This window comes from Tauraco erythrolophus, chromosome 6, assembly GCF_009769465.1.
Source record: "Tauraco erythrolophus isolate bTauEry1 chromosome 6, bTauEry1.pri, whole genome shotgun sequence".
NCBI classification, from domain to species: domain Eukaryota; kingdom Metazoa; phylum Chordata; class Aves; order Musophagiformes; family Musophagidae; genus Tauraco; species Tauraco erythrolophus.
The window spans coordinates 45,474,328-45,502,191 of NC_141470.1; the positions used below are offsets into that span (position 1 = coordinate 45,474,328).

Here is a 27,864-nt window from a genome sequence, read left to right on the forward strand (position 1 = left end):
TCCAAAGTCAATTTAGGATTAGTACATGTTCACTAGCATACCAGTAGTACAACAGAGAGTTCATTAAGCTTTCTTAAAAAACAGAGTGGAACCTTCCCTCCCTCTTAATCCTCACACAAAGCTGAGCAAAGTGCTTTTTCCTCATGTAGATTATTTGAATATGTATTTTCCTTTAATGTTATTTGTTAAAGCTTCAGGCTACCTGAGAAGCAGGTCCTACAAATGAAAATACGACAGGTGACAAACAGCTTCATTAACTACCACAATAGAGCAAGCAAATTGAATTGCTGATGTCTGTTAAGCTTTGGGTGAAGTTCAGAAGTGGAAGTGTTCTTGGTGCTCACTGCAGCCTAATAAAACGGGTGAGCAAGCCAATAAGCCAGCTGCTACCAGAACCATTACCTGCTCTTCCTCCACTGACTGGAATTCCTGCCAGCTCCCACAGTTCAGGCAAATCAACTAACAGAAAACTAACCCTACCAAAAGCAATTAGGTTTCTGTCACTTTAGCTCCTTGGATCAGTTCCCTAAAAGGTGAGCATCATTTCAAAGAATTAGCTAACGCAGTAAGAACAGGCACAGATAAATAGCACAGGCTCTATTCTTCATAGGTCAGTGAGGAACATTGCAATAGATGAACATATCATCAACTTAAATGCATCCAGAATTTGTGGTGATTTTAGCCCTGACACGAAGGTCAGTGAAGATGGAGTGGGAGAAGGTGCACCAGAGCCAAGATTCCCCTGCAGACCATGGTGAGACAGCAGGCTGCCCCCCGCAGCCCAGGGAGATAACAGTGGAACAGAGATCCACCCACAGCCCATGGACAACCCCATACCAGAGCAGGTGGCTGCACCAGAAGGAGTTCATAGAGAACTGTCTCCCACGGGAAAGAAATCCACACTGCTGGAGATTAATGGTGAAGCAGAGATGTTTCTGCACTTCACAGAGGACCCTGCGCCAGAGCAGGTGGCTGTGCCCGAAGCAGCCATGACTGCAGGAAAAGCTGAGCTGGGGCAGTTTGATGGGTAAGTAATGGATTCCATGAGAAGGACTCACATTGGAGAAGGCAGTGGAGAACTGTATCCCATAGGATGGAACCTCATGCTGGAGCAGGGGAAGAGTGTGAAGAGTTCTCCCCCAAAGAGGAAGGAGCAGTAAAAACATGTGACGAACTGACCACAACTCTTATTCCTCGTCCCCCTCCGCTGCTGTAGGGAGGAGGTAGAGCCAGGAAGAAGGGAGGAGTGGGGGAAGGTGTTTTTAAGATCTGGCTTTGTTTCTCTTTATCCTCTCTGATCTTGACTGGTAACTAATTAAATTGATTTTTCCCCAAGTTGAGTCTATTTTGGCTGTGACCATAAGTAGAGAGTGATCTCTCCCTGCCCTTGTCTCGACCCTCAAGCCTTTTGTTACATTTTTCTCCTCTCCATCCCACCAACTGGGGAGGAGTGAGTGAGCAGCTGCATGGTGCTTACTTGCCAGCTGGGCTAAAGCACAACACATGACCATCAGAGTTTTAGAAAAAAGTTAGAGTTGCTGAGCAGAAAAAAAGCTAAACAAATGGAACTTACATTGCATGGCAGCAGACCTGGAAGAGAAGAGATGTTGGTGCCATCAGACCACTGCCTACCTACATCCGTCAACAAATGAAGGAAAAACAAATATGCACTGGACACTGAGCAATGGAAGGAAATGTGTGCTTGATCCAGCCCAGAAGATCAAATTCAGCCTCCAACTCAGAGCCAGCCAAAGACGACCAATACATATAGAAAGCAAATCTCAGTAGAAAATACAAGAAATTGAACAAGTCCCAGCTATGACAAAGAATAACAGACGTCTGTAGAAGCAAGTACTGACAGTCCTCTTATATCACAGTTTCTAAGTCTAAACTAGGAAGTCAAGATGAAACAGCAATGCTTTCAGATAAATCTAAGTAGCCTCTGACAGAAGACTGCTTAGGTTTTAGCTCACTTATTAAAAAAAACTATCCTGAGTTTATTGTACTATCTTTGGAGTCCATAAAAACCCTGTTTGTCACTCAGCAAGACTACCATTTGTAGACTGACTACAAATGAGAAAATATTTCCAGATATGCACTCCTGATCCTTCAATAAAAGGCTAATGAAGCCAGGTTTGAAATAAACCAGTGTCAGTGTGACTTTACATACATAACTTGGTGTAAGGGAAGTCAAATACTAAGAAGAATTTGTTTAAGTTTGAGAATAAAAGCTCTAGAACAGAACTGGAAATAGCATACATGAAGAACACCGCAGCCATGAAAGGATTCATGGAAAAGGATGCCAGTGGTACATCAGAATAGCTCTCCTCCATCCCTGCCACAAAGGTTTAAATTTGTTGGACAGAACACAGTTTTATACAAGACTCCCGGGTTATCAATTTTCCAAAAGAGATTTATGGTGCTCTTCTGTGCACCATACATCTCTTATCACTAAACACAATACATCTGATCGAGCAGTACTTGACAATAGGTTGCACATTTAGAATCATAGAATCATAGAATCGTTAGGGCTGGAAGGGACCTTCAAAGGTCATCTAGTCCAACCCCCCTGCAAGGAACAGGGATATCTCCAACTAGATCAGGTTGCTCAGGGCCTCATCCAACCGGGCCTTGAACGTCTCCAGGGATGGAGCATCCACCACCTCTCTGGGCAACCTGTTCCAGTGTTCTACAACTCTCATGGTAAAAAATTTTTTCCTAATATCCAACCTGAATCTACCTCCCTCTATTTTAAAACCATTACCCCTTGTCCTATCACAGCTGGCCCTCCTGAACAGCCTCTCCCCATCTTTCTTGTAGGCCCCCTTGAGGTACTAGAAGACTGCTATAAGGTCACCCCGGAGCCTCCTCTTCTCCAGGCTGAACAGCCCGAACTCTTTCAGCCTGTCCTCATAGGAAAGGTGCTCCAGCCCTCTTATCATCTTCGTGGCCTTCCTCTGGACCCTCTCCAACTGGTCCATGTCCTTCTTATGTTGGGGGCTCCAGAACTGGACGCAATACTCCAAGTGAGGTCTCACGAGGGCAGAGTAGAGGGGGAGAATCACCTCCCTCGACCTGCTGGCCACGCTCCTCTTGATGCAGCCCAGGACGCGGTTGGCCTTCTGGGCCGCAAGAGCACATTGCCGGCTCATATTGAGCTTCTCGTCCACCAGTACTCCCAAGTCCTTCTCCTCAGGGCTGCTCACGATCCATTCTCCACCCAGTCTGTAATTGTGCCTGGGATTGCCATGACCCAGATGTAGGACCTTGCACTTGGCCTGGTTAAACTTCATGAGGTTGGTACGGGCCCACCTCTCCAGCCTGTCGAGGTCCCTCTGGATGGCATCCCTCCCTTCCAGCGTGTCGACGGCACCACACAGCTTGGTGTCATCGGCGAACTTGCTGAGGGTGCACTCCATGCCACTGTCCACGTCACCGACAAAGATGTTGAAGAGGGCCGGGCCCAACACGGACCCCTGAGGGACGCCACTCGTGACCGGTCTCCACATGGACATTGAGCCGTTGACCACTACTCTCTGAGTATTTGTAGAAGTACAAATTCAGAGCCGGGTAGATTTTTCAGCTATGAGCTCTACAGTCTGCTACAGAAATCTTTTTTTTTCCTCTACAGACATAAACCAAGATTGTTAACTAAACCAGAAATATCATTAATTAGCTATCACAAAAGCCATTTCCTACAGGATTGTTTTTTAAATGACAAGTTTTCCAACATTTTAGTCTAATGTCCAAATGCAGGTGGGGATATCAATTCAAGTCCTGTACAGGGTTTCACAGAGACATAACATAATAGATTGTCTCAGATTTACAAGTAACTTGAAAAAAAAACAGTATTTGTAGTAGTTAGAATCAGTAACTTAAGTGAAATAGAATCTTTGGTGGTCATCTGGTTCAACCCCTTCTTAAAGATGAAACAGCTTTGAAATTCATTCAGACTAGTCAAGGCTCTGTCCAGTCCATTAATTACTTTTTCTGTATTTTATAACATTATGGAGAAGACTGAAGCTTTCAACTTACATATGGATTACATATTGTTCATCCTTTATTGATGTAATTAGCCTCCATTCTTTGACAGTTACCATAAAAGTAATTTTTTGTGATAAAGTTTAGATTTTAGAATTTGATATTTATCAAGGTTATTTAAAAATCTTCAATTAGCAATGTAAAATTTTGAACTACCTTAGTATAAAGTAAGTATTCTTCCAGCTTAAAACTTTTTTCCTATAAACGGCATGCGACAATGATGTTTTAAAGTTTTTGCTTAAAATTAAGGCAAAATAATTTCGTCCAATATCATTATAGCTCTTTTTCCTTTAGTATGTTTTTTAATCAATTGAGGTATTTATTCAAGCAAAGCTTTCAAAACCTGAGATAGGAACCCTTTACCAGTCTGTCCTACCAGATATGAGCTTACTTTGTTGGTCTCCATTCTATTCCTGCAAACTTCAATGAGTTTCACTAAACATAAGGCCTGGTTTATTCAAATACTTGAAACATGCTTTTAGGCACCCGGTTTTAGACACTGAAAATGGAAGAGAATTTTTAAGTTATCTGCCTACATACTTTAAGGACATCAGCCTACACACTGCAACGCTTAGAAAGTTGCTGTCTGACTTCAATAGGACACTTCAGAGCACCCAAGTCCACAGCCAGTGAAATAATTCAACAACAGCCCTGTTCCTGTATACACACAGGGAGCAGCCACCTAGAGCTGGCAGTGAGTATGTTGACGTGCTGGACACCACAGGATGCCTGATGCAGATCTAATACTGTTCAGAAGACATTAAGGGAAAGAGTAACTTCCATTGATTCCAGTGGAATCGAGATACTGATTAGTCTCACGGTTCAGGCACCTTCCATTCTCCTAGAAGTAAGGCATGACAGTTCCCCTGAAAGTACACGTGAAAAGTTCATGTGCTAGGGCCCAGAGCAAAACAGTTATGCCTGAGGTTGCCCTCAGCTAAAAAAATTAAATCCATTATTTCATTTTTCAGGAGACTTGACTGACCACCAGGGCCACCGAATATACAGTTACTCTCTCTCATGTTTGATCTGTACCACTATGCACAAAGTGATCGCAAATACCTAGAGAGCAAGTAGCCTGGTGAAAAACAGTCTTGGAAAAGAAGATGTCCTTCGTTCCTTGATTTCTGGGGCTGCAAGCTAAGGCAAGGAGAGTCCCAATTCTTTCACTAGTCTCATGAATCTCCTGGGTCTGTTCTGAATTGTTCAATAAACCAGAGGCACCCAGTTTTTGCTTATACAGAATGAAAGCAGTCTAAATCTCAGCCATAGTCAAAACTATTTATACTACAAACTTGAAACTGAAAGGTTTACAAAACAATTAGCAAACATATAAAATGTTGAAGTTTTACAAACAGTTCAACCATCATACAAAATGTAATACGGTGATTTATTCCTCTGTCTGAATTTAATTTCCTAACCGTAGAGTTTGTAGTCAAAATAAAGACAGAGCAAGCTATCCCTAATTCCATTTCCACTAGATAAGGTTCCAGCCCTATTGATGTCCCACTGAAAAGGGGATTTATAGAACACTGACTCCCAAAGTTTTTCAGTTCTTCATAGGTTTTGCAATTAAGGTTCTAGATGCAGTTATAAAGATTAATTAAAATGTAGGAAACAAAGATTAAGACTGAACAAAAAAAACCAAAACAACAGTTTAAGACTGAGCTGGTAATAATTATGATACCACCTCTACGTGACTGCTGTGGTTCTCCCTGAAGGATGCTATGCCCATTCAGTGCACAGAATGTATACAGCTCAGTCTGATTAATAATAGAGTGGCATTTAGTTTTTAGAGTCCCTTCTACTTAAAAATAGTTGGAAAACACACAGGTAAGGAAACAAAAGACTACAGGCAAGAAGAAAAATTTAAAAAAATAAATCACAATTAAGGTAGTTAAAACTATCTCTTCGCCCTCCCTCCCAGGATTGTGTCCCTGCTTCTCTACAAGTTGCATAAAACATAGCATCTCAGTAAACATGTCTACTTGCAGGTGATGTCTATCTTGAGGCAGCAGAGAGGACTGCAAATTTCAGAACATCGACAGAAGTCTCCAATGAAAACACTCAAGTAGCCTAAGAGATTCATGCAAAATCAAGAAAAAATAGTCAGATATTGTATGCATAAGTGGTAATATATTACATGAGAAGATAATGAGTATTTAAATAGAAAGCCATTATTCTTTCTATTCACTGAAGAAAGTATGCACTGATATGGAGAAAAAGGGAAAGGCTACCATAAAATGAAAGGTAAGATCATACTACACAAACATAAGAATTGTTGCCTAAGTTATTTCAGCCCAATTCCAAGCATTCACTCGAGGGCTGCAAGACTAAGTAAAAGACTAGTCCAGTTAGGTGTTATGTGTCAAGTGATCAATATTCTTGCAACACTTTTAAAGAACATTTCTGAATGTAGACAATCTTTGTGTGTAGACAGTATCTAACCACTTGCTCTCTATTTTTTCGAGCCTCTCACTCGTCCCCAGCACCAAAAAGGACTGTCGTGGTTTAAGCCAATCCAGCAGCTGAACTCCTCTCAGCTGCTCACTCACGCTCCCCCAGCCCCTGGGGATGAGGAAGAGAATTAAAGGAGAAAAGGAAAAGAGACCCATGGGTTGAGATAAGAGCAATTTACCACTACTGCTACCAACAGATATATGTACGGATATGTACAAGGATAAATATACACAAATGAGTGATGTACGGTGTAATTGCTCACCACCCCTTGACTGAGGCCCGTCTCGTCCTGAACTAACGATCCCGAAACAGATAAATCCCGACACTGCAATCCTCAATGAACGGGAGGCCCGAAAATAGAGAGTGAGAGAGAGAGAGAGCACTCAGAGTCCGAAAGTGAGAGCCCTGGAAGCACAAAGACCCTTCTTTCCGGCTGACCCTCACTTTTATACTGGGCATGACACTGCATGCTATGGAATACTGATTGGTCAGTTTGGCCTCAATCCTAAATCTAAGCACAAATCATAAGGACAGTCGTGGACCCCCCTGTCCCAGCCATGCTCCCCCCTATCCTGTTGTGCTCCTGCACACTGGCAAGAACACAACAGCTGAAAAGTCCTTGAGACCTCAGTGCCAAGTATAAACATCAGTGCACATTCTTCTCAGAGCAAGTCTCGGGCTAAAACCAAAACACGGAGCTCTTCTAGCTGCTAAAAAGAAGAACTAACTCTGTCCCAGCTGAAACCAGGACAGTTGTAAAAATTGCTTTATCAGCAAAATTTAGAAGTTTGTTCTACAGTGTCCCTTAATACCAATAATTTTGACAAATGACATTTTTAGTGGATGTTTAAGAGCTATCTGCTCCAATTTTATGACTACTTTTTGCTTCTCAGAAGTCTTCAGAAGATACTTGTGTTTGTATAAACTTGAGTTTTAAATTAACTTATTTTTCCTATTCTTTTTCAAAAACTACTTTTGCTTAGAGTTTGTACATTCCTTACGTTTATTACTTACCTTTCAGAAATATTTGACTTTCAGGTAAGTACAATGTTACAGAAAAAATTATATCAAATATTCAAGTTCAGTACAGGGTAGACTATACATTTTACAGATTTTTTCAGATCTATAAACAGATTGAATTATTATTACAAATATAGAAAAGGAGTCCCATTTATCTACCACTTCAACACGGGATCACATCTTCTTTTAGTTTGTGTGTGAATTACCAGATGTCATCCTATTTTTATGCAAAACAGCGTTAATTTTCATTAATTTTTAGAAAAATCATTTCCACTTATATTCCAGAGTTACAAGCTAAATCCCAAATCTTGATTCAGGAAGAAAAAATTGAAATAATTTCTACCTGTAGTAAATTACACTGCATAAGTGCCACACATTCATTTTCTAGGTTTTGATTAACTGCAAAACTGTTATTGCCCATGGCTAATATGTTTTGTCTATCAACATTCACCTAATACCAACACACACTAGAAGAACAAGACAGAATAAAAGTTCCTTTTTCAGGAACAGGATGAGATCTCTTCCTTTCACTCTCTTTGTGAAGTAGAGATCTGACTTTTATGCCAGTGTTGACGCGATATCCACTCTTACATGAAAGAAGAGGCTCCAAATACTGCAAAGCAATTTAAGTTTTTTCCAGAAGAGGGCTATTCCAGTTCTAACCCAGCAGACCTCCAGGAGATTACTGAAAAATGCTGCATCTGCTACCTAAACCTAAGGTCTGCTCAGCACAAAGCACATTTCCAGCTCTGCTGGCTACATCAGCCTTCCTAATCACAAACAACAGAAAACAATAAAAACGCTGTCCCGCAGAAATGTTCACATGAGATCTGGGCAAAGGGTATTTTGCAGTCCAAGTACCAAGCATCCAATTAATGCTTTAGCGCAACCTTCACCTCAGCCTGCAAAGAAAAGCATTCTTCCAGTAAAGCAGGGATTGGGAAAACAGATACTTAGCAGTGACAAGAAGAGCAATGCTTCTATTAGTGTGATACTTCAGTTACAACTACAAATGGCAGAATCCCAGCAATTCAGTGACTTGTTTAACTAAACACATTAAAAGCCTGTATTGCCTATATGAACTTAAAAGACTGAAAAGACTTATTTTTTTCTGTCAATCCATACATTTTCAACAGCTCAATTTTGATATATGAGTTGATGAAATATTGAAGACTTTTTCCAAAATATTGTTCAGTGTCACATATGAAACCATCACAGCCATCCACACCATGACATTAACCACAGCTTGAGAGAAACTTACTTGTTTGAATCAGAAAATAGTTAAAAATACTAGCTACTGTTACGTCCTATTATGCAGTCTTCAACTGATACTACAGTTTAAGTTCTACCATAGCCTTTAACAAGTTTTGGGGGAAGGTATTAATGACATGGTAAATTTGCTTTTCAATTCAAGGAACTTTTAAAGAAGTCTGTTTCCCATTTAGGTCTCCAAGGAGAAAGAACATTTTCATTTGTAAACATACTGTATCATAATCAGACACTTTGTGCTTTTGAGGATCCCCTGAAATAAAATTTACTGAACTTGAATAATTTATTTTAAAAATGAAGCAGTACCTTATCAACATAAATCTTTCAATACTTTCTGCACCCCTCCACAATCTAACATATAAGGAAAGATTTTAAGGAAAATTTAATCTAGTGTCCAAATATAACTTTAATTTCAACATGAGGTCATCTAAACATCTGTCTCCAATATATCCCTACGGATTTAAATCAAAAGTCTGCTAAACATGTACAATCATTTCAAAAATAAATAACAGAACAAATTTAGTCTTGATTATGATTATCATGCTTTTTTAAAAGGAAACATTTATTCTAATAAGAAAAGTCTGAACTAATTTAAACTTTATGGACATTAACTTAGAAGGGTTTCATACTCTAAATAAGACATTTCTTTCCATTTAGTCTAGTCTCTAACAATATTCATTGTTTTATATTTGCAGAAAGCCCATATGCTTTCTTCCTCCCTTTTAGAAATGTCTATTCAATAAAGCTATATTTTTTATCATATTAAGAAGCTTAATTTTGCAGAAAGAAGAAAAGTTTGCTGACAAATCAGCAGAAGAGGTTGATTTGTTTTCTTTTTTCATCTAGAATAGCCATTATCATGCTTCATACTAAAGAAGAATACGCCAGACAAAACACTGCATCTTGATGCTTATTTTCCTCACCGCTTAGAAAAAATATAGTAGAGGCTGTTTTAAGCAAGGACTGTCTCACTATCCAGTCAGCATTACAGTTTTGCCGTGTAAGATATTTACTAACAGGTGTAACAAATAAGTGGCAACCATGTCTTCCCTGCTTAATTCAACAGCCCTAATCCCATTCTGAAACCTAATCCCATTTAGGAGAAGAGGATAAAGCTGTTATCTATACAGCACAATACTTTCTTAAAAGTTCCATTGCTTTGGCTCTGTAACCACAGCCTTGGAAATGAGTGAAGAGCAGGACTAAGAGGACTCTCAAAGTTCCCAGGTTCTTCCAAAAGTCTTTTCTTCTCAGAATATTGCTGATTCCTTTACATAAGTGCTCTTTTTGATGAGGTACTGTGCAAGGGTGAACTAGTACAGCAATCTAGAGACAACAGATGCTACCAAGGATATGATCACAGAAACACCTAAAAAGAGTGCTGGACATGATATTTAGAATGTGCAGCATGAATAAGGCAAACACTCCTGTTCACACTATTAAGGAATTCTGACAAAACTAGGGAGTATATAGTCTTATAAGATCGTGCTGACACTTCTCAGCATCTATAATAAGGCAGTGTTTTGTAAAACAAATTCTTCTAACAACCTATAAGCAACGTGATGCTTTGTTTTCTACTTGCCACAAGGTTAAACACATGCCTATACACCATCACATACAAGGTAGCATTGCAAACCTGCCTGCAGAGAAGATGTATATAACCAACCTAAAAAAGGCTAGTGTATCATCATCAGCCTCAAGCATTTACAGTCTCATGGCTCAGATCTTAAATTCATCTAAAAATCATGGGAACCATCTCTAAAGTTTGTTTGGGTTTTAGGTTTTTAAAGCCTCTACAATTCATCATCTCAAACTTTAATACCTCAACACTGAGGATAAGATTATTTTTTTTTTTATAAATTCAAGTTTTAATCAAACTTTCAAGTTTTGAAACTAAATCACATAGCCCCACAAGCTGGAAGAGACAAATATCACAAACCCCATAATAAAGAGTTAAATTTCATTTAACTATGTGTGTCTATGATTATGGCAGTTAAAACCATCATCTGTTTCAGTGTTTTGTTGGTTTGGGTTTTTTTTTGTTTGTTTGGGTTTTTTTTACCATGCTCTTCATGTTTAACCAAGTTAAGAATGCTATCTGGAGTCAGCTGAAAAAAACAAATTTGAGCAATATTTACTATACATTCAAAATATATACTAATTTTGAAAAATCAAGCCTCTAAGTAAATATTAAGAAATAAGCGTTGGTAATAGAAAAATAAATAAAACTGAACTCTGTTGCAAAAACACTTAGAATATAGCTCTAAGAGTAAGTAAAATAAATAGTGTAAAGAATTTTCTCAAACTGAAAGTACTACTAAGACTCTCCTTTTGCCTTTGGGAGTGTTACTGTTTGGGGACACCAGCTACAAACCAGCACACTTCAGTATAATAAAAACAGCAAAAAACCCAGGAAACTAGGATAACACCCTGAACTGGGAAATGAACCATTGACTAAAGGCTGAAAGATGACTCAAACTATTTTTTCTGCCAAAAATTGGCAGATTGAAAAGGATCCAGAGGAAAAATAAAAGCGGCTGTTAACAGAGTAGTTGAATGACTGAAAAGGAGATCCAAAGGCCAATTACTCCTGTGTTTCCTTTCCTGCGGTATAGGTAGGACTTCAACAACATTCAGATTTTCTCAGATATAATCATATTTTGTCCTCAGAAAATCACCACTACAGATGATTGACGCGTCAGATGTTTCAGATGTTGGTGAAATTATACCCAATCGTAATGAGCCCTCAGGACAAGACACGTTGCAGGAAAAATGGCAGGTACTGCAACTATTCAACTTTCAACACAACCAAAGAAGTTGACCTGTACTACAGACTTTCGGTACAGAAACTGCTATTTTATGCCTGATGCTTAACACTTTCTTGCACAAATGATTTATAGATTCATAGATTCAATCATCTGGGTCGGAAGGGACCTTAAGGATCATCTAGTTCCAAGCCCCCTACCATGGGCAGGGACACCTTCCCCTAGATCAGGTTGCTCAAAGTCTCATCCAATCTGGCCTTGAACACTGCCAGGGATGGAGAATCCACAACGCTTCTGGGCAACCTGTTCCAGTGCCTCACCACCCTCAGAGTGAAGAATTTATTCCTTTAGATCTAATCTAAATCTACCCTCTTTCAGTTTAAATCCATTGCCCCTTGTCCTATCACTACATGCCCCTGCAAAAAGACTCTCTCCAGCTTTCTTGTAGGCCCCCTTTAGGTACTGGAAGGCTGCTAGAAGGTCCCCCTGGAGCTCTCTCAGCCTGTCTTTATAGGAGAGGTGGTCCAACCCTCGGATCATCTTTGTGGCCCTCCTCTGGACCCACTCCAACAGGCCCATGTCCTTCTTGTGTTGGGAGCCTCAGAGCTGAACGCAGTACTGCAGGTGCTGTCTCCCAAGAGCAGACTAGAGGGCCAGAATCATGTCCCTCATCCTGCTGGCCATGCTGCTTTAGATGCAGCCCAGGATATGGTTGGCTTTCTGGGCTGAAAGCACACATTGCTGGATCACATTGAGCTTCTCCTCAATCAACACCCCAAGTCCTTCTCCTCAGTGCTGATCTCAACCCATTCTCCACCCAGCCTGTACTTGTGCTTGGGATTGTCCCAACCCATGTGCAGGACCTTGGCCCTGTTGAACTTCATGAGATTCGCACAAGTCCACCTCTCAAGCCTGTCAAGGTCCCTTTGGATGGCATCCCTTCCCTCCAGTGTGTTGACCACACCACACAGCTTGGTGTCCTCAGCACCCTTGCTGAGGGTGCACTCGATCCCACTGTCCATGTCACTGACAAAGACTTTAAACAGCACCAGCCCCAATACTGATGCCTAAAGAACGCCACTCATCATTGTTCTCCACTTGGACATTGAGCCGTTGACTGCGACTCTGAGTGTGACCATCCAGCCAATTCGTTATCCATTGAGTGGTCTATTTGTCAAATTCAGGTCTCCAATTTGGAGACAAGGATGTCATGCCGGACAGTGTCAAATGCTTTGGACAAGTCCAGCTAGACGACATCAGTTGCTCTTCATAATTAGGCATGAGAGAGTGAAAGCTTCTGATTATAAAAACAGTATTCATTTATTTTATCCATCAACAGGACCGGAGATGGGTTCCATAGGCAGCAAATGCCAATTGATGTCCTAAGAGGAGAAAAAAATTAATTACACATTTTCAACTCCAGTTGAAGCAGAACAGATTTAGGGCCTTTATGATCAAGATGCAGACACTTGAAAATACTTAGAGGCATCCCTATAATGGAACTACTGTCAGTTCTCTTTAGTCGTTGCAATATTGATTTCTGAGGCTTCCAGGTTCTAGGAGTCGTATCACCATCTGAAAAGGTAGAGATTTTCTTACTTGTCTTTAGTGCTTCTAATTTATACCAAACCTGATCATAACACCTGGGCTCATTTGAGGCGTTTAGGTTAACATACTTATTTTTCAGAGAGAATTTCAGAGTCAATGTTGTAACAGATGAGTTCTTCCAGTTTCAGTGGTATGACTGAGAGTCTCACATCCTGCTAGCTTGAAATAGAAAGGTGAGAAGTATAAGAAAGAACATTTTTAAGAAGTACATCCAAGGTAATGTTACCAAAACTGAGCTACAGTTAAGGGAAAAGTTTTTAATATTATCACTTGACAGGCAAAAATCCCAGGTTTTATGCACAGAAATAAGCAGAATCAGTTTTCATTTTCCTTTCTAGAACACTGCCACAGAAACATATATTGCTATCAAAAGGCATGCTTTGTTTCTATACATTAGAATTTTATTCTTACTGTATAATTATCCTTTGTGTTATGATAATTTAATATGGATTTGAACATGAACATCTGTCACTAAGCACAACTGATGAAACAATAAACACAGGAATGAAAAATTGTTCTTTGCCCCAATATAATTTTTTGTGAGAAAAGTTTTATCAACTTCTCAGAACTGCCTTTGCAGGCAAAGCTTTTTTTGCCTATAAACTTTACAACAGGTATGCTCCAGTATTAATTATTTTGATTACCTATTGGCTTTTACATGTATAACACATATGATTCTATAGTAGTCTTTAACTTAGAAATCTGACAACAAAATATTTAGAATTTGTTCTGAAAAAGTATATATCTTGAAGCTTTTATGCTTTGTTGCAGGTCTCATTCCTGTCAATACCTGGAAGAAGTTAACACAGGCTTACAGCAGCCTGTAACACAGCAGTCTTCACTTTGTTTATAGATGGGCACTGAAAATTTGAAGGGATTTCTGCAATATCACATAAAAACTATGGTAAAAGTAAAATAATCAAGATGCAAATTCCTCCCTCTGCGGAAATCAGTAGCTAGTTGCACATTGACTACACCGGGACGGAAGTTTATCCCAAGTTTCCTGATTTATATGTGGTATCTCAGCCTTAGCATCATCTTTTGAACTTTACCAGTGATACATCACCGTTTACAATTTTTGCAGTGGATTCAAGCAAAGTAAAATCCAGTGTCATTGGCTTTGAAGTACACATATGATATCAGTATTAATTGATCATTCTTTGTTTTTTATCTTTAAGCTTTGCTTTCACATATTATCCAACATGACATATGCTAATCTTCTCATCTGTAACAGCTTCAACATAACATTTTTATCGTCTACACACAGGAAATACCACATTCAGCATCTTATTGTAGTATTACACTGCCATCTCGTGGGCAGTAGAGCAAATGAGTATAAATAGCTTGAGGTTTGGGGTTCATCGTTTTGTCAGGGTTTTGGGGTGGGTTTTTTTGAGAAAAAGATTGCTACACGAAAAACAATAGAAAATTTATAATCTTTCTCAAAACCCTCAAGCTTACCATACGTACAAAATCTTACTGCACACCCATGGAGGATTCTGTGCACAAGACGTTTTGTCCCCATTGGCTAACATGCCAGACTAAAAGCTCAGCCAACTACTTGCTTTCCCCAGCGTTTCTCTTGGAACAAAGACAGAATGGGACTGATGAGTTTTCTGCAGGATGCTCAAACCAAAGGTATCAGAAGAAGGCAACACTAGCTTAGTTTGAAATTTGACCCCCAAGCTCAACAAGGAGTTTGTTATGAGCAACTTCTGAGTCCACACACAAAAAATTCTTCTTTTCAAGGTCCCAGTTTCTACAGAAAGTACCAATCACACAACAGGTGTCATGACATGTTAAAAGTTATGAAAAGTCTTAGCTTGTTTATTTGGTTTTGTCACTGTTATATAAACATGTAACAATTACTTCTTCCTATCTTAACGCCCATACATTTAAAAAACATAGCTTGAAACGCATTTAAGAGTTCCAAATGGGTATTCATAACTTGTTAGTACACTGCAATGACCTGAAGGAACATCACTTCCCCCTAAACACTACACAAAGGTTTTCATTTGTTCCATTTAAACTAAAACTATATTGCAAGGATATCATTTCTTCAAATTACTTCACTGTCTGAAAATTTATAGGAATTTTGCTAGCTGCCAGCTCTGCGTATTCAGCACAGTGTATGAAAGCCTGCAAGGATTTCATTAGTTTCCACTAAAATTAAAAAAGTTTTCTGAGGCAATCCACAACACTTTTAATTAAAGATGATGTATACGAAGCAAACAGTCCAATCTGTCTTTCAGATTCAGGGGTAAATTTTTAGTATTATCAGCTGGTAGAAAAGGGAAGGCTCAGAGACTGAAAAACATCACTTAAAAAAATAGAAGTTTGAAATGCTGTAGTAGGTGGGGAGATACTCTTAAAAGATTTCCACTGTGGAATGAATGTTCACAAGGTAACAGCAACTGGTTCATTACATGGCATTCTGCATACTCTGAGCTTGCTGGTCACTGCACTGGTGTGCAGCGTGGAGGTACATTCTCATAGGACGAAAAAATATAATTTGACCTGGTTTTCAAGTGCCCAGGAGACCAAAGTCATCAATTCAACCATACTGACTTCAAAACTAGCACCACTGTCTGTGAGCTTCCCCAGTGGCTGTTCCTTATTGCCAGGGACCCACTGAAGTCACAAACTCTCCTGAATACTGTATTCCCTCTCTGAACAGCATAATGGTAGAAGCAATAGGGGTTGCACAGACTTTGCAAAGGTATTTCACATTCTCTTTTCAGCATGTTTTGTCAAACACAGCATGGAGGGATGGTTGCCTGAGCAGAAACAGAAATCTTTCCAAGTCTTAGCTTCCTGACTGTTTCTACATTCTCCAGATTCTTAGAAGCACACTTGAGACGGTTCAGGATGATATCTGATATCTCAGTTTCCAAACCCTTAATCTTCTTTTGGCCTTCTCTTCACCCAAAGCTCTCCTCACGTATTGTCAAGCAAGCAACTCCCTTCCAAAGCTGTAAGTCCAACACCAGATAGCACGCTATCAATTTCTCAGCCTAACAGAGAAAATTGGCTTCACTGGTAGGAGCAAGTGCATCCCCTTGGAGTACTTTAACTTGCAGTATTAGTTTCAAGGAAACAGCCTATTTGATTGCTTCCTACCCTTCACTTTTTAATATAAACAGTCTTCATTAACATCCAAAATGCCGAATACAGGCAATGAAAGTCAATGAGCACATACTGTGGTCTTAAAGAATTTCAGCCTTAAGAGACTTCAGAAAGAGAAAGGTTTAAGCACTCTAAAATATTATGGTTTGAAGCCAAGATCATTACAAGGCTTAGCTAAGCAGTTGGCTAGTGAAATCACCTCTGAGCATTAAGTGATTACTTTAGTCACACGTGAACGCCAATTGCATGGCTTAACATTATGAAAAAAACAGCTAAGAAAACATAGAACACTCATCCTAACTTTAATTCCCGGAAAAAAATCAGTAAAATAGTCAAAACAAATAAGCTAAACATCTGGAGGAGAAGAAAAGGGGAGAATTAGCCAATTTTCCTGCTGTTTAAAGTGCTTCCCGTACATCTACCACACTCCCTCTCCCATTCATAGGCACCAAGTAACCTAAGGTGTTTCACAGCGTATGCTGGCTTGTACACCTTGTAGTGCTGTTTGTCTGCCCAGTGCCTCTAGTGACAGGAAGACCAAACACTGTTTTTAATACTGTATTTCCATCCAACAGTCTTACTCTGACAATTGGCTTTCCTGCTTAGAAATCTGGTTTGGAGGAGTTGCTGCTAGCTGGGATAATCAACTTTGTCTACTCCTGAAATAAAACACCTCTCAAAGGAAAACATTTGGACTTTCAAAGGAGCTTAAGAGAATTAGACTTCCAAATCCTATTAGATTTCAATGCAGCTGGAAACATAACTCTAAAAAAAAAAATAAAAATTCAAAGCCAAGAAGTCCAGACAGGCAGAAATCCTACTGTTTCATTAAAAATGAAGAATCAGGAAAAAAGACCAGCTCCAGTTATTCTTACGAAGTATTTTTTTTTAAAAAGCTCATCGTATTCAAACTTTCCCATATTCATTTTGCAGTAAAAGAAAACCAATAGTTCATTTATTAAATGGAATTAGGAAAAGAAACACACTGAATTACAGCAGAAGAGTACTTAAAGATCAGTTCATTACAGATTTGAAAAACTTGTCTTTGTATTTATCACCTACTACATATAAATAAATACTTCAAAATCTTAATTTCCAAATTTAAAATGTTTGTATGTTATTTATTTCCAAGTATATGGAAGCAAGAGAGGTGAACATACACACTAAATATAAACAAAATTATATTTATGTTACCTGTGGTTTTAGCTAATTGTCTCCATCTGCAGTCTTTTGTTATTAAAAAATAAGAACACATCTATAACAAATAGCAGCATCCCAAAACTTTCAGGGTAACTATATTCAGCCACTTCACTCAGCCAAGGGTCATCTGTGCAATTGTTTATGATGACATTTGCACTTCATTGTTCAAACTGACTCAAGAGTGTTACAAGGATGTCTTGGCAAATTGACCTGGGTACCACACAACATACTTTGCAATATTCAATTCCTCTCTCTGAGTAAAGAAATCTCCATTGACTCTCTACGCAACGCTATTATTTTAATTTCCGCTCTCCCGTACAGGTAGGCAAAACAAGGATTTTTTTGATCCTTGTGAATTAAAGAAACAATTCTTCCTGTGACTTGAACGCTTCATTAACTGGACTTCTCAAAAAGCCTTTTGAAAAATTGCTATAAATCTAAGGAAATCAATTAGAGTTTCCGAAGTTGTTCTTTTCACAGTGATTCTACAGTTTAGAGTTTATAGTCTGTGGTGCTGGGTTTTTTCCCCTATGAATTCCACACATGCCTTAGTTTACTAATTAACCACTAGAGAAAAGGAGAATGCCTGCAGCCCACCGTACTAGAAGGGACCAAACTTACCAAAGAAGTGTTCCAATTACATTTCAATCAAAGTCCTGTTCCTCACTATTGTCATACAGCCAGGCATGCAAACAAAACCAAGTATTTTTCAATTATGCTTCATTCAGTAATCTGAAAGATGGGAGCAAACCGAATGCCAGCAGAAAGAACGTAAGCCAAAACCGAGTAAGACTTTGTTCATATTTAAGATTGAGTTCACCCTCAGGAAGCAGAGCTTTCAATTTAACATGAAGTTAAATTACAAGCCATGCTGAAGCAGATGCACCCCTTGCTGCAGACATGAAGTAGGCATGAGATCCTGTCATGCTTGAGTTTTACAGTTCAATTACAGCAGAGAGCCATCCAAGTTTATCTTTAACTTTGAAATGCCTCAGCCGGCCAATGGTATGTTTAAATCTTTTCCTTTACAATGGTGAATACTTTCATTTGTCCTTCCTTTAGTATGCCAGTATCTTCCATTTTATTAGTCCTATAGACTAGGGGTCATGCTTGATTTCTCTCTTTCCCCTTCCCCTGTCTTTATTAAGTCCATGAACAAGTCCCGTCATCTTCCATAAAGCTTCAAAAATCCCTTTCTTCCTGTTCTGACAGCTTAGGCTTATCTCTAATCATTTTCCACTTGACCTAGCAGAATCACTTCTTATCAGATCCTTTTGCATCAGACATGCAATGCTAAATAACCTCTCATTTCACTTATGCAGACAGTATTTCTGACCCTTCAACTACACCTGTTCTGCTGTGCAGTTCATTCCCCGATTACCTGGCTACTTTCCTATCATTGTTTTGACAAAGACACCAACTTACAGCACTTCTCTTACTAACAGCTTCATACATTCATTGTGCTTAGCTGTATAAGTTAAGATGATGAGAACTTCTTAAAAGTCTACACATCAGTTCACCACAATGATTTTTTTTTTCCAGTTTCCTTCTAAATACCAGGCTGTGGTTGGTAGAGGTAGCAAAGACACACTAGCATATCTATGACATTCACATGACAAAGCATCTGCAAGAGCCCTGTGTCCTTCTGCAGGGGCAGCCAAAAGCAGTATAGGGTGCCTCAAGTGATACTGGAAAACTAAGTTAGTTCAGACAACCAAATTCCTCACGAGGACGAAAGTCTAAGTACCCTGTCAACACCTCATGCCCCCCATCCTTTCCTTCCTGCTTCTACCTTTTCCATGTTAGATCCACAGTCGCCTGAGAAATTTAACCTTTAGACTGAAGACCTCAAAGCTACAGCCTTCCTCTTCTATCTTCTTTGTAAGTCACCAAGAAAAACACCATTGAGTTTTAAGCATCTGTCAAGCAAGTATCCAAGTTTCATCCATTTCTCTCCAATAGGAAAGAGCTCCCACTTTGAGCCATATGCTTACCAATCCTGGTACGATTTTAGTGTTGTTCAGAGCTAGAGAACAGTCCTCACTGGTTTATTTCAAAACCAATGAGTAGAAATTTCTGTACAGACTTAAGGCTAGCGATGGAGCTACAGAATCTGCCTGTCTGACAAGAGAATAAGCAAAAGGATGCAAACAGTATGCCTGTGGACTAGATTCAACACACTTCCCATATTATACCTTAAAAAATGTTAGGTGCAGAACAGTAGTCTTCCTGAATTGAGAATCCTCTCACCTTAATATTTATGACAACAAGATCAGTGAATAATTTTCATGCATTTTTTCCCTACATCACCCTCAAACAGTCATTTTCCAATTCTAGTCCTTCTGTAAAACTCTGCCTTTATCTAAATGGCAATTTTCTTTCCAGTGTGTTAGCCAAACTGTCTGTACTTCTATGTACAAAGGGAGCCTGTAAAGAAAACAGGCTACTGCCAGAGGATGGGATGATACTGAGTTAGATCAATCTGAATCACTAAGGCACAGGCCTACTGCTACAGGCAGATAAGTCTGTCATCTGGCAAAACATCTGGTGGCAAAACACATCAGCATCCCTTCAGGTATGAAAGGCCTTCAACAGGCTAGTAGAGATTACACCTTTCCTTTCTCTCTTGAAGGAAGAAGGGGTGGTACCAAGCAGAATCTAAAAAAGCTTTAGGATTTCCAAGGCTGCAGAAAAGCTACATAAATAGCCATACAATACACTGGAAGGGGCAGGACAGCAGATCTCTCCACTTCTGCTGCGACATCTTTCTGTGTCAAAGCAGAAGGCTGAAAACAAAGGACAGAGAGTCACGAGCATTAAAAGGAAGCACTCAAATGCGTGTTGATGTTGGTGGCAGCAATGCATGAAAGGGGATTTAGGGGCAGCAGGGGAATTAGAGGGAACAGAGCACCAGCTCACATGCATTGTCACGGCCATAGAGTACTCACCCATGGGAGAATTTCGCTTGTGCCAAAGCATTACGTAAGACACAGTATTAGCAGCTTTCCTCTTTCAATTAAAACATCACATGGCAAACAGCATTTTGACTCCAAAAGAGATGCTGAAGAACACTTAAAAACACACTACATAGATGAAATAACAGTATTTACATACATAACACTGAAAAAGCAGGATATTGTGTAAACACTCCCTACAAGGCAGGCTGATGTACATATTTCAGATTGATTCCGATTTAGGATAAACAAACTGAAGAAATTAACTAGCATTGCTTTCACCGCTAAGCAGACGCATACAGTTTTGACACCTGTAGTTTGCAGTACAAATAACGCGATGAATTAGTAACCTCGACATTCCTACAAGTATCAGCAAACACAGAAGCACATTTCCACGGCGGCCCTGCACCGGTTTCCCTATCAGGCGGCGGCAGACGGTGCCACCGGGAGCGCGTCTGAGACGGGAACGCTTTCTGTCCCGCCTGGAGGCCCCGCTGGCGGAGAGCGCGGGCTCGGAGCAGGCGCATTTTAGGAGTCACTGACTCGGGCACCTCGGGCTCGGACGGACCGGCTGCCATCCGCCAGAGCCGCTCGCGGGGGCACACCGATGACCGCCGCCGTTGAAGGGGGCCCGCCCGCCGCCCTTATCACCCGAGGGGCTGCAGGGTGTGTTTGACCGAGATACACCGCAGACCCGAGGACGCGCCCCCGCAACCCTCCGGGGCGCCGCGCACCGCTACAGAAGTTGCCGCCCCGGCCTGACCGCGCCGCTCCCTCCCGCGGGATCCCCGCGCCGCCTCGGGGGCCCGCCCGCGCCGCCCGGCGGGGGAGGAGCCGCCGCCGCGCCTACGGCTGAGGAGAGCGGGGAGGGAGCGGCGGCGCCGCCACCTTCGCCTCGGCTTGGCGGAGAGCCGGCGGGGACGGGCAGGCGCTTCCCGTCCAGGAGGAGCTCGCCCACTTACCCGCCGAGCCTCCAGCGACGACTTGGTGAGAGGCCTCCTGCAGAAAGCTGCCGGGCTTCCGAGCCATCCTCGCCCGCACCGCGGCGGCGGCGAGAGGCTGCCGGCGCCTGGAGAGCAGCTGCCGAGCCGGGACCGACTCGGCGCTGAGCCGTGGGGAGGCGGGAGCCGCGGTTATCTGCGGGGCGGGGGGGCCGCGGCACGGCCGGACGGGGCGGGGGCGCGCGGGCCGGGCCCCCGCGCTGGCGGAAGGCGCGCGGCCGCGCGGCGCCTTTAGGAGGCGGCGGGCAGAGGGCGGCCCCGGGCGGGACCCGGGCTCGCAGCCGCTGGCGACTGCAGCGGGGAAAGAGCGCTCTGGTCGCTTCCAGCCGGGAAACCGGCGGCCTCTATCTCTCGGACAGAGCTGGGGCAGAGCCGGCGCTGGGTTCGCCCTTGCTGGGGCGGGGAGGAAGGACTTGGCGACCTGTCAGTGAGCTGACCGGGGCGGGGAAGGCCGGTCACCTCCTCGGGCTTGTGCCGTTTACTACTCCTCGCCTCGGGGCTGGTACCGTGCGGCACACGCTTGCAGTCCTGCTCCCCACCGCTGCTGGGACCTGGCTAACAGCCGCGCATCCCCTGATGCTCCACTGCTGGGAAGGGTCGGCGGTGCCCTTTGGCTCACTGGCTGTCTAGCTGAAACATGCTGTTCTTTTAAAAACTTTAGACTTTGGTTCCAACTCTTCCGTGTTCAAAGGACACGGGTATTTTGTCACTTGGAGAATGGCTATTGCATGTGTTACACAGACCTGTTGGCCTGTCGTAGTAAATGAACCAGTGGCGGGGCAAGGGCTCGAGCACTGGGACACAGTCAGTGCCATTGCCGACGATCCCCAGCACTGCTTTCGCCAAGGCCAAACCGAGCTTTTCCATAAGACGCCAGGGTACATACAACGTGATGGACAGCATGGACTCATTCCCAGAGGCGCACCATTGAAGGGAAGGACAGTTCAGCCATATGGATGCAGAACACGCAAGAAAGTTTATTCTCAGGGCCAGAGAATCCTTTCTGTTTACTAGTACACACATAGTTTTTTGACTTAGAGCCAGATTCAAACTGGCACTCAGGTTAATAAACTACAGCTTAAGAACTTAATCAACAACCGAATACCTAAATGTTTCTATGGATATGGAGCCTGCAAAAGTTGGGAACAGATGCAGTATTGCAGGTGGTCTTTTATTTTTCCTTCTATATCGCTGACCCTGCTCTCCTAGTCAAACCCCCCTGGGTTACCAACATCTAGCTGCAAAGATTTTTCCCTTTTCTCCACTTTTCTTCATACTCTTCTGTGTTTCCTCCTTTTCGATGTAGCCAACAGCCTCTAGTACTGCTAATTTTTCTTACCCCAAGGGAAGACTTGTCCATTCTGAGCTTGACCTTTGCTTCTTTTCTAACAATCAGGGGTACGTACAGGCTCAATTACATTGGTTTGAAAGAGAAAATAGAGCTAATGTTGATCTCAAGGGCACGTTTATTAGAGTTAAGAAGATGGATTTAAGGAAATGGCTCTTGAATAAGGTGCTAGACTGTTTGTTTAACCAGTTGCACAGATAATTTGGGATTTTATTTTTTTTTTGCTGTCTTGCTAACAGCCCTTCAGTCTTCACACAGACAAGGATATTCATTTTGAATCAGAAATCCTTCACGTTATCTTCAAAGTAATTCTGAATACCATGTGTGATCTTGAACATCTTGAAATAGAACTAGGAGGCTAGATTTGCTGGCATCTCTTCAAAAGAGAAGGAAAAGAAAGGTAGCTTTTACATCCTTATTTTTTAACTTCTCTCCCCTGAAAAAAAGACAGACTGCTGTTGGCAGGATATCAGCTTATGCTAAACTCAAAGCATAGATAATTTGTAACTAGGTGCGTTTATGTATTCCTGCAGCACAGCTACCAAAGGCAAATGTTGGTACCTAGTTCTTTCTCTGTTCTTGAAGAAACATACTAAGTTAGATCTGTTTCTTTTGTCTGTACATTATATTTATGTGCTGTTTTCTATGTCTGAGGTAGGTATTTAACTGCAGTCTGCTGTCTATATACATTTTAGTTTAGTAAGAGAGGCCTTCCAGATGTTCATTTAAAACCTTTGATTAAGATAATATCCTAGGCACAGTTGTCCTGGTTTCACTGGGACAGAATCACACAATCAATTTTCTGTTCAGAGAAGCTGCATTTCTAAAGTGAGCTGCCTTTTTAAAAAGACTGCAGCACCCAATGCGGTGAGAACAAAGTTGATACCACACTTTGTTTTAGTTTGCAGCTCGCCAAGGTGTGCAGGTATCTGTAGTGCTCAAGGACTTTCAACTTGTTTTTTGCTAACAACCCAGATGTCCAAGAAACTGAGGGGAGCGCGGCCAGGATGGTTGACACCTAAATTGGCAAATGGGTATTCTATACCATGTTACGTCATGCTCACTATAAATTGGAGTTTGTTGGGGACAGGCTCTCTTTGACTGTCCTTCCCTCTCACTCTCTTCCACAATGGTTGCTGTCCCTGGAGGGTCTTGCCCGTCATTCTGCTCCTGAGGCCTACTCTCACTTCCAGGATTGTGATTTTGGGGCTTTCCTGCTCTGGGATCACTAGCCAGGAATGAGCTGGACATTGGCCAAGGGGTGGTGAGCAGCTGCACCATACATCACTTGTCTGTCTAAATTATTATATTATTATTTTCATTTTAATTTTATTTCAATTAGTAAATAGTTCTTATCTCAACCCATGGGTCTTCTTTTCTGTTCCTGATTCCCTTTCTTGAGCAGAGAGGGGTCACTGGGTAATAGGAGAGCTGACTGTTGTTTAGCCCCAGATACAGGCTAAACGTGGACAACAGTGAATTCTAAGCACACCAGAGGCATTGTGCTAAGGTCGGGATTTCATGACTCTGACTCTAAGAATATATTTAGCGTAGTAGAGTTGAAGAGAATACATGCTGTTTTTTCTCGCCCTCTAGTCCTGGAAAGGTACCTTTAAGGTGCAAGAGAAATCTGCATTTTTTAGAATAATACCACATCTTTTCCTCAAGGAAAAGGGAAAAAGTTGAGGAAAAAGTTCATTGTGAAGCAAGGCATACTTGACTGCTGTAAAAAGGACGATGGAAATACCTAGAGTTGATAGACAGGAAAAGATAGCATTCCAGCATTCTGATGGACGGAATTCACATAATCAGAGATTAGTTAGTAAATGAGAAATATATATTTAAAAAAATCAAAAAGGTATTTTAGATTGGGATTAAAATGCCATGATCTATTTCATAGAGGCGGAAAGAAGTGCAGTCAGAGACAATTTTTTTCAGATAGTATTGTGAAAGAGAGAGTTCTCAGATCACAGGTCTCCAGTTTAAATGGATGAAAATACAAAGATTACTGTTAGTCAGACTGAGAGGGAGGATCTGGAAATAAATTAAGCAATATAATGAGCACCTTTTAAAAACAAGATTAATCTCATTTAACTGTCCACCTCATTCACTGGGAAAGAGCTTCTTTTTCTACCAGCAGAAACCAAATGATTTTGACATGAGGAGCATTTTGAGAAGGAAAGATCTTTCAACAGCCTACAAGTGGGTTTTGTGGGTAAGTTTCTGAAACTGCAGTGTTTTCGTCCCCCTCACAGGCTTTTCTGGGAATCATCTGTCAAACCTTTCCAAACACATTTTCCTGTTTTGAGAACGGATTGCAGGCGCTGTAGTATTTGGAAGCCAAAACTTTATAAAAAGTGTCTTTGGAAAAGTATTTTCATGAAGTTGTAATACTGTTCTGATACGTTAGTTTACAGAGTGCCTGTGAGTGCTTTGGGATAATTTAGCAACAAATGCTGCTAACTGAATAGAGGTTCCAAGCCTGAAAAGAAATGTAGCCTCTGGTAATTTATAACAAAGATTAGAGAAAATCTATGGTTTTACTGCTACTGAAAATTACAGGAACATAGAAAATACATGGAGAAGTGTTAATAAAGCGTAGAGACTATAATTGCAAAAAGGAATCATATGCAGCTATAAAATTTAGTTCTATAATTTGCATGCATCAGCAAATAAATAGTAACTTGAATTCTTTGATTTATGTAGGAGCCGAGTGGGGACTGCTGTGGGAATAGAGAATAACTCCCTTAAATTAATAAACATCGAATGTGCTGACCTTTAGGTAATTAAAATCTCAACTTCAATGTTTCATTAACATTTGCATCAGATCCCTTGGTTTGGCTCTTTGAGACGGCTGCTCAATAAATATAGCAGGATCATCAAGTCTCCGGTGTTCTGCATCATCAAAAAGCAGATGCTGAAACATCCCTGCTTTTTCGTTCCAGAGATGCAGGTCTCCGGGTGCAATGTTCCCTTTGATACAAATAGCAAGTCCAGTGTTAAGTAATTCAACAGTAAGGAGAATTTGGAGTTGATGGAGAGTGGAGAAAATGGTTGGTTAGATTTGTGTTCCACAGAAGGTGTCACTGCAACAAAAAGAAGGTTTACATGAAGAAGCTGAAAAACAACGCTCAGAGTGCATATCATTTACATAGATACATGTTTACAGAATAGCGTGACACCAGCTCCTTAAAAAAGTGAACTCTGCTCTTGTTGGGAAACTGTTCAAGGTTTGTCTCACAGTATTCAAACCCCAAACCTATTCACCTCAACACAATTCAGTTCTCCTGCTGAAAGTCGGGTTTATACATCGCACATCTCCTCTTATCCTCCCTCCACCCCTCCCTGCTCCCCCAAAAGGGTGACCGTCCCACTGTGTGGGTTTCCCAAAGCACTTCTAGGCTTAATCCCATTTTCATATGGCCTCTTCCTAAACCAGTACATTCTCCTCCTTAACAGCCCTGGCAGGGTTTTTCACTCCGTTTGTGATTACCGTATCCCTCGGTAGGGAATCCCGTTCCCAGCCAGCCCGGGCAGCACTCCAGTGCTAACCCCTCCAAAAGGAAACAACTTTTCCCGGCGCGGGGCACGGGCGGGCAGAGGAGACGCCCGCTCCCAAACCAGCCCCTCAGCCTCCCGCACCCGGGCCCCGTCGGTCCCCGTCGGTCTCGGGGCCTTGGCCTTGCGCCGCCTCTCCCGTCCGCAGGGCGGCGGCGCCGCCCCCGAGCCCCCCTCCGCCGCCGCCGCCGCCGAGCCCCGCCCTCGGGCCGCGGCCCCGCCGCCGCGCACGCCCGCCGCTCGTCCCGCCCCGGCCGCGCTTTGTTGTGGAGGTGGCGGCGCGGGGCCGCCCGCACGCCGGCAGCGGGGGAGGAGCGCGCAGGTAACGGGCTGGCGGGGCGCTTCCCTCGGCGGCTGCGGCACGGTGAGGCCGCGGCTGCCCCGCGGCGCTCGGATTTGAACTCGCCCCGTCTCCTGCGGTAGGGCCGGGCGGCGGCGGCGGCGCGTCCCGCCGGGGCGGCGTTGATCGGGGCCGCTCTGCCCTCAGCGCCTCCCCGCGGGCCAGCGGTGCTGCCCGGCCTCCTCGCCTGCCCCGCCGCCGGGGCCCGGCCGCCGCTGCCCGGCCTGCGCCGCTGCCGCCGGGCTCTTGTTGCACTCACCGGCTGCGGGGCCGCGGCAGCCCCCTGGCGCACCCCCTTGGCTGCGTTACCGTTGCTTCCCTCTGACCGGTCGCCGCCGGGCGGCCCCCGGACCTCCCGCCCGCTGTGCAGCTGGAGAGACGGGGAAGCGAGTTTCCCGGGCGGCGGGATGCGCGATTTGGAGTTTCAGAGGCTGTCAGCTCGGCGGGGAGGGGAGGGACGGGCAGGGCATGTGCCGGCTCCCGGGGAGGAGGGCAGCGCTGGGAAGGTGACTTGGAGAATCAGAGGTGAAACCTGTCCCGAACAAATTCGGGAGGTCGGTGCTGGATCTGGAGTGTCCGGTGAGAACAGGCTACGGAGGGTACTCAGAATAGTCATAAATTAAAAAAGCAAACCCCCACAAAAAAACAAAACAAAACAAAACAAAAACCCAACTTTTTAAAAAATAAAGTTTATAGTCCGTACTTTTTTTGTTCAAATTTGTGCCTTTGAAAAAGATCCTTAGGAAGTCCCACTGAATTGCATACCTCAGCTTCTAATATCAGTAAGTTTCATGCTAATCAGTTTTTTTGATGGTGTTGTGACAGTCTGTTTTATTTGAGGAAAAAGACTATGGTTTGTCAGTGGAAGCAGTTTGGAGGAAAAACGCTCCGTATGTGTCCCCAGAGGCCTGTTTTATCCACAGCACACCTTCCATGTTTGCCTGTGGAACAACTACAACTGGGTCTAGGTACAACTCCAGGGGATCGAGGTGGTTGGAGCTGGGTCCTGTAGGAGTTTGCTCACTCTGAGTTTGGGAATTCAGCGTGCCCTGCGATGGCATAGTGTCTTCTTTAATATTTCAGCAAGTTCTGGCTACCGTTAGAACAACCTTAAATTGCAGTGCTTTAGTCGTGGAAGGAAAATCAGTTAACCACAGAGATGCACTTCTGCTTC

General features: G+C 42.5%; 1 protein-coding gene across 1 annotated transcript in view; it reads right to left on the reverse strand.

Moving 5' to 3' along the window:
* Nucleotides 1-21,493, reverse strand: part of SLC25A21 (solute carrier family 25 member 21) — a 270,380-nt gene extending 248,887 nt beyond the window's left edge. The window contains exon 1 of the mRNA XM_086613701.1: nt 21,406-21,493. Within this exon, the coding sequence (XP_086469827.1) occupies nt 21,406-21,472 (67 nt within the window). The 5' untranslated portion in view covers nt 21,473-21,493. The remainder of the gene's footprint in view (nt 1-21,405) is intronic.
* Between the last annotated feature and the right edge of the window lie 6,371 nt (nt 21,494-27,864).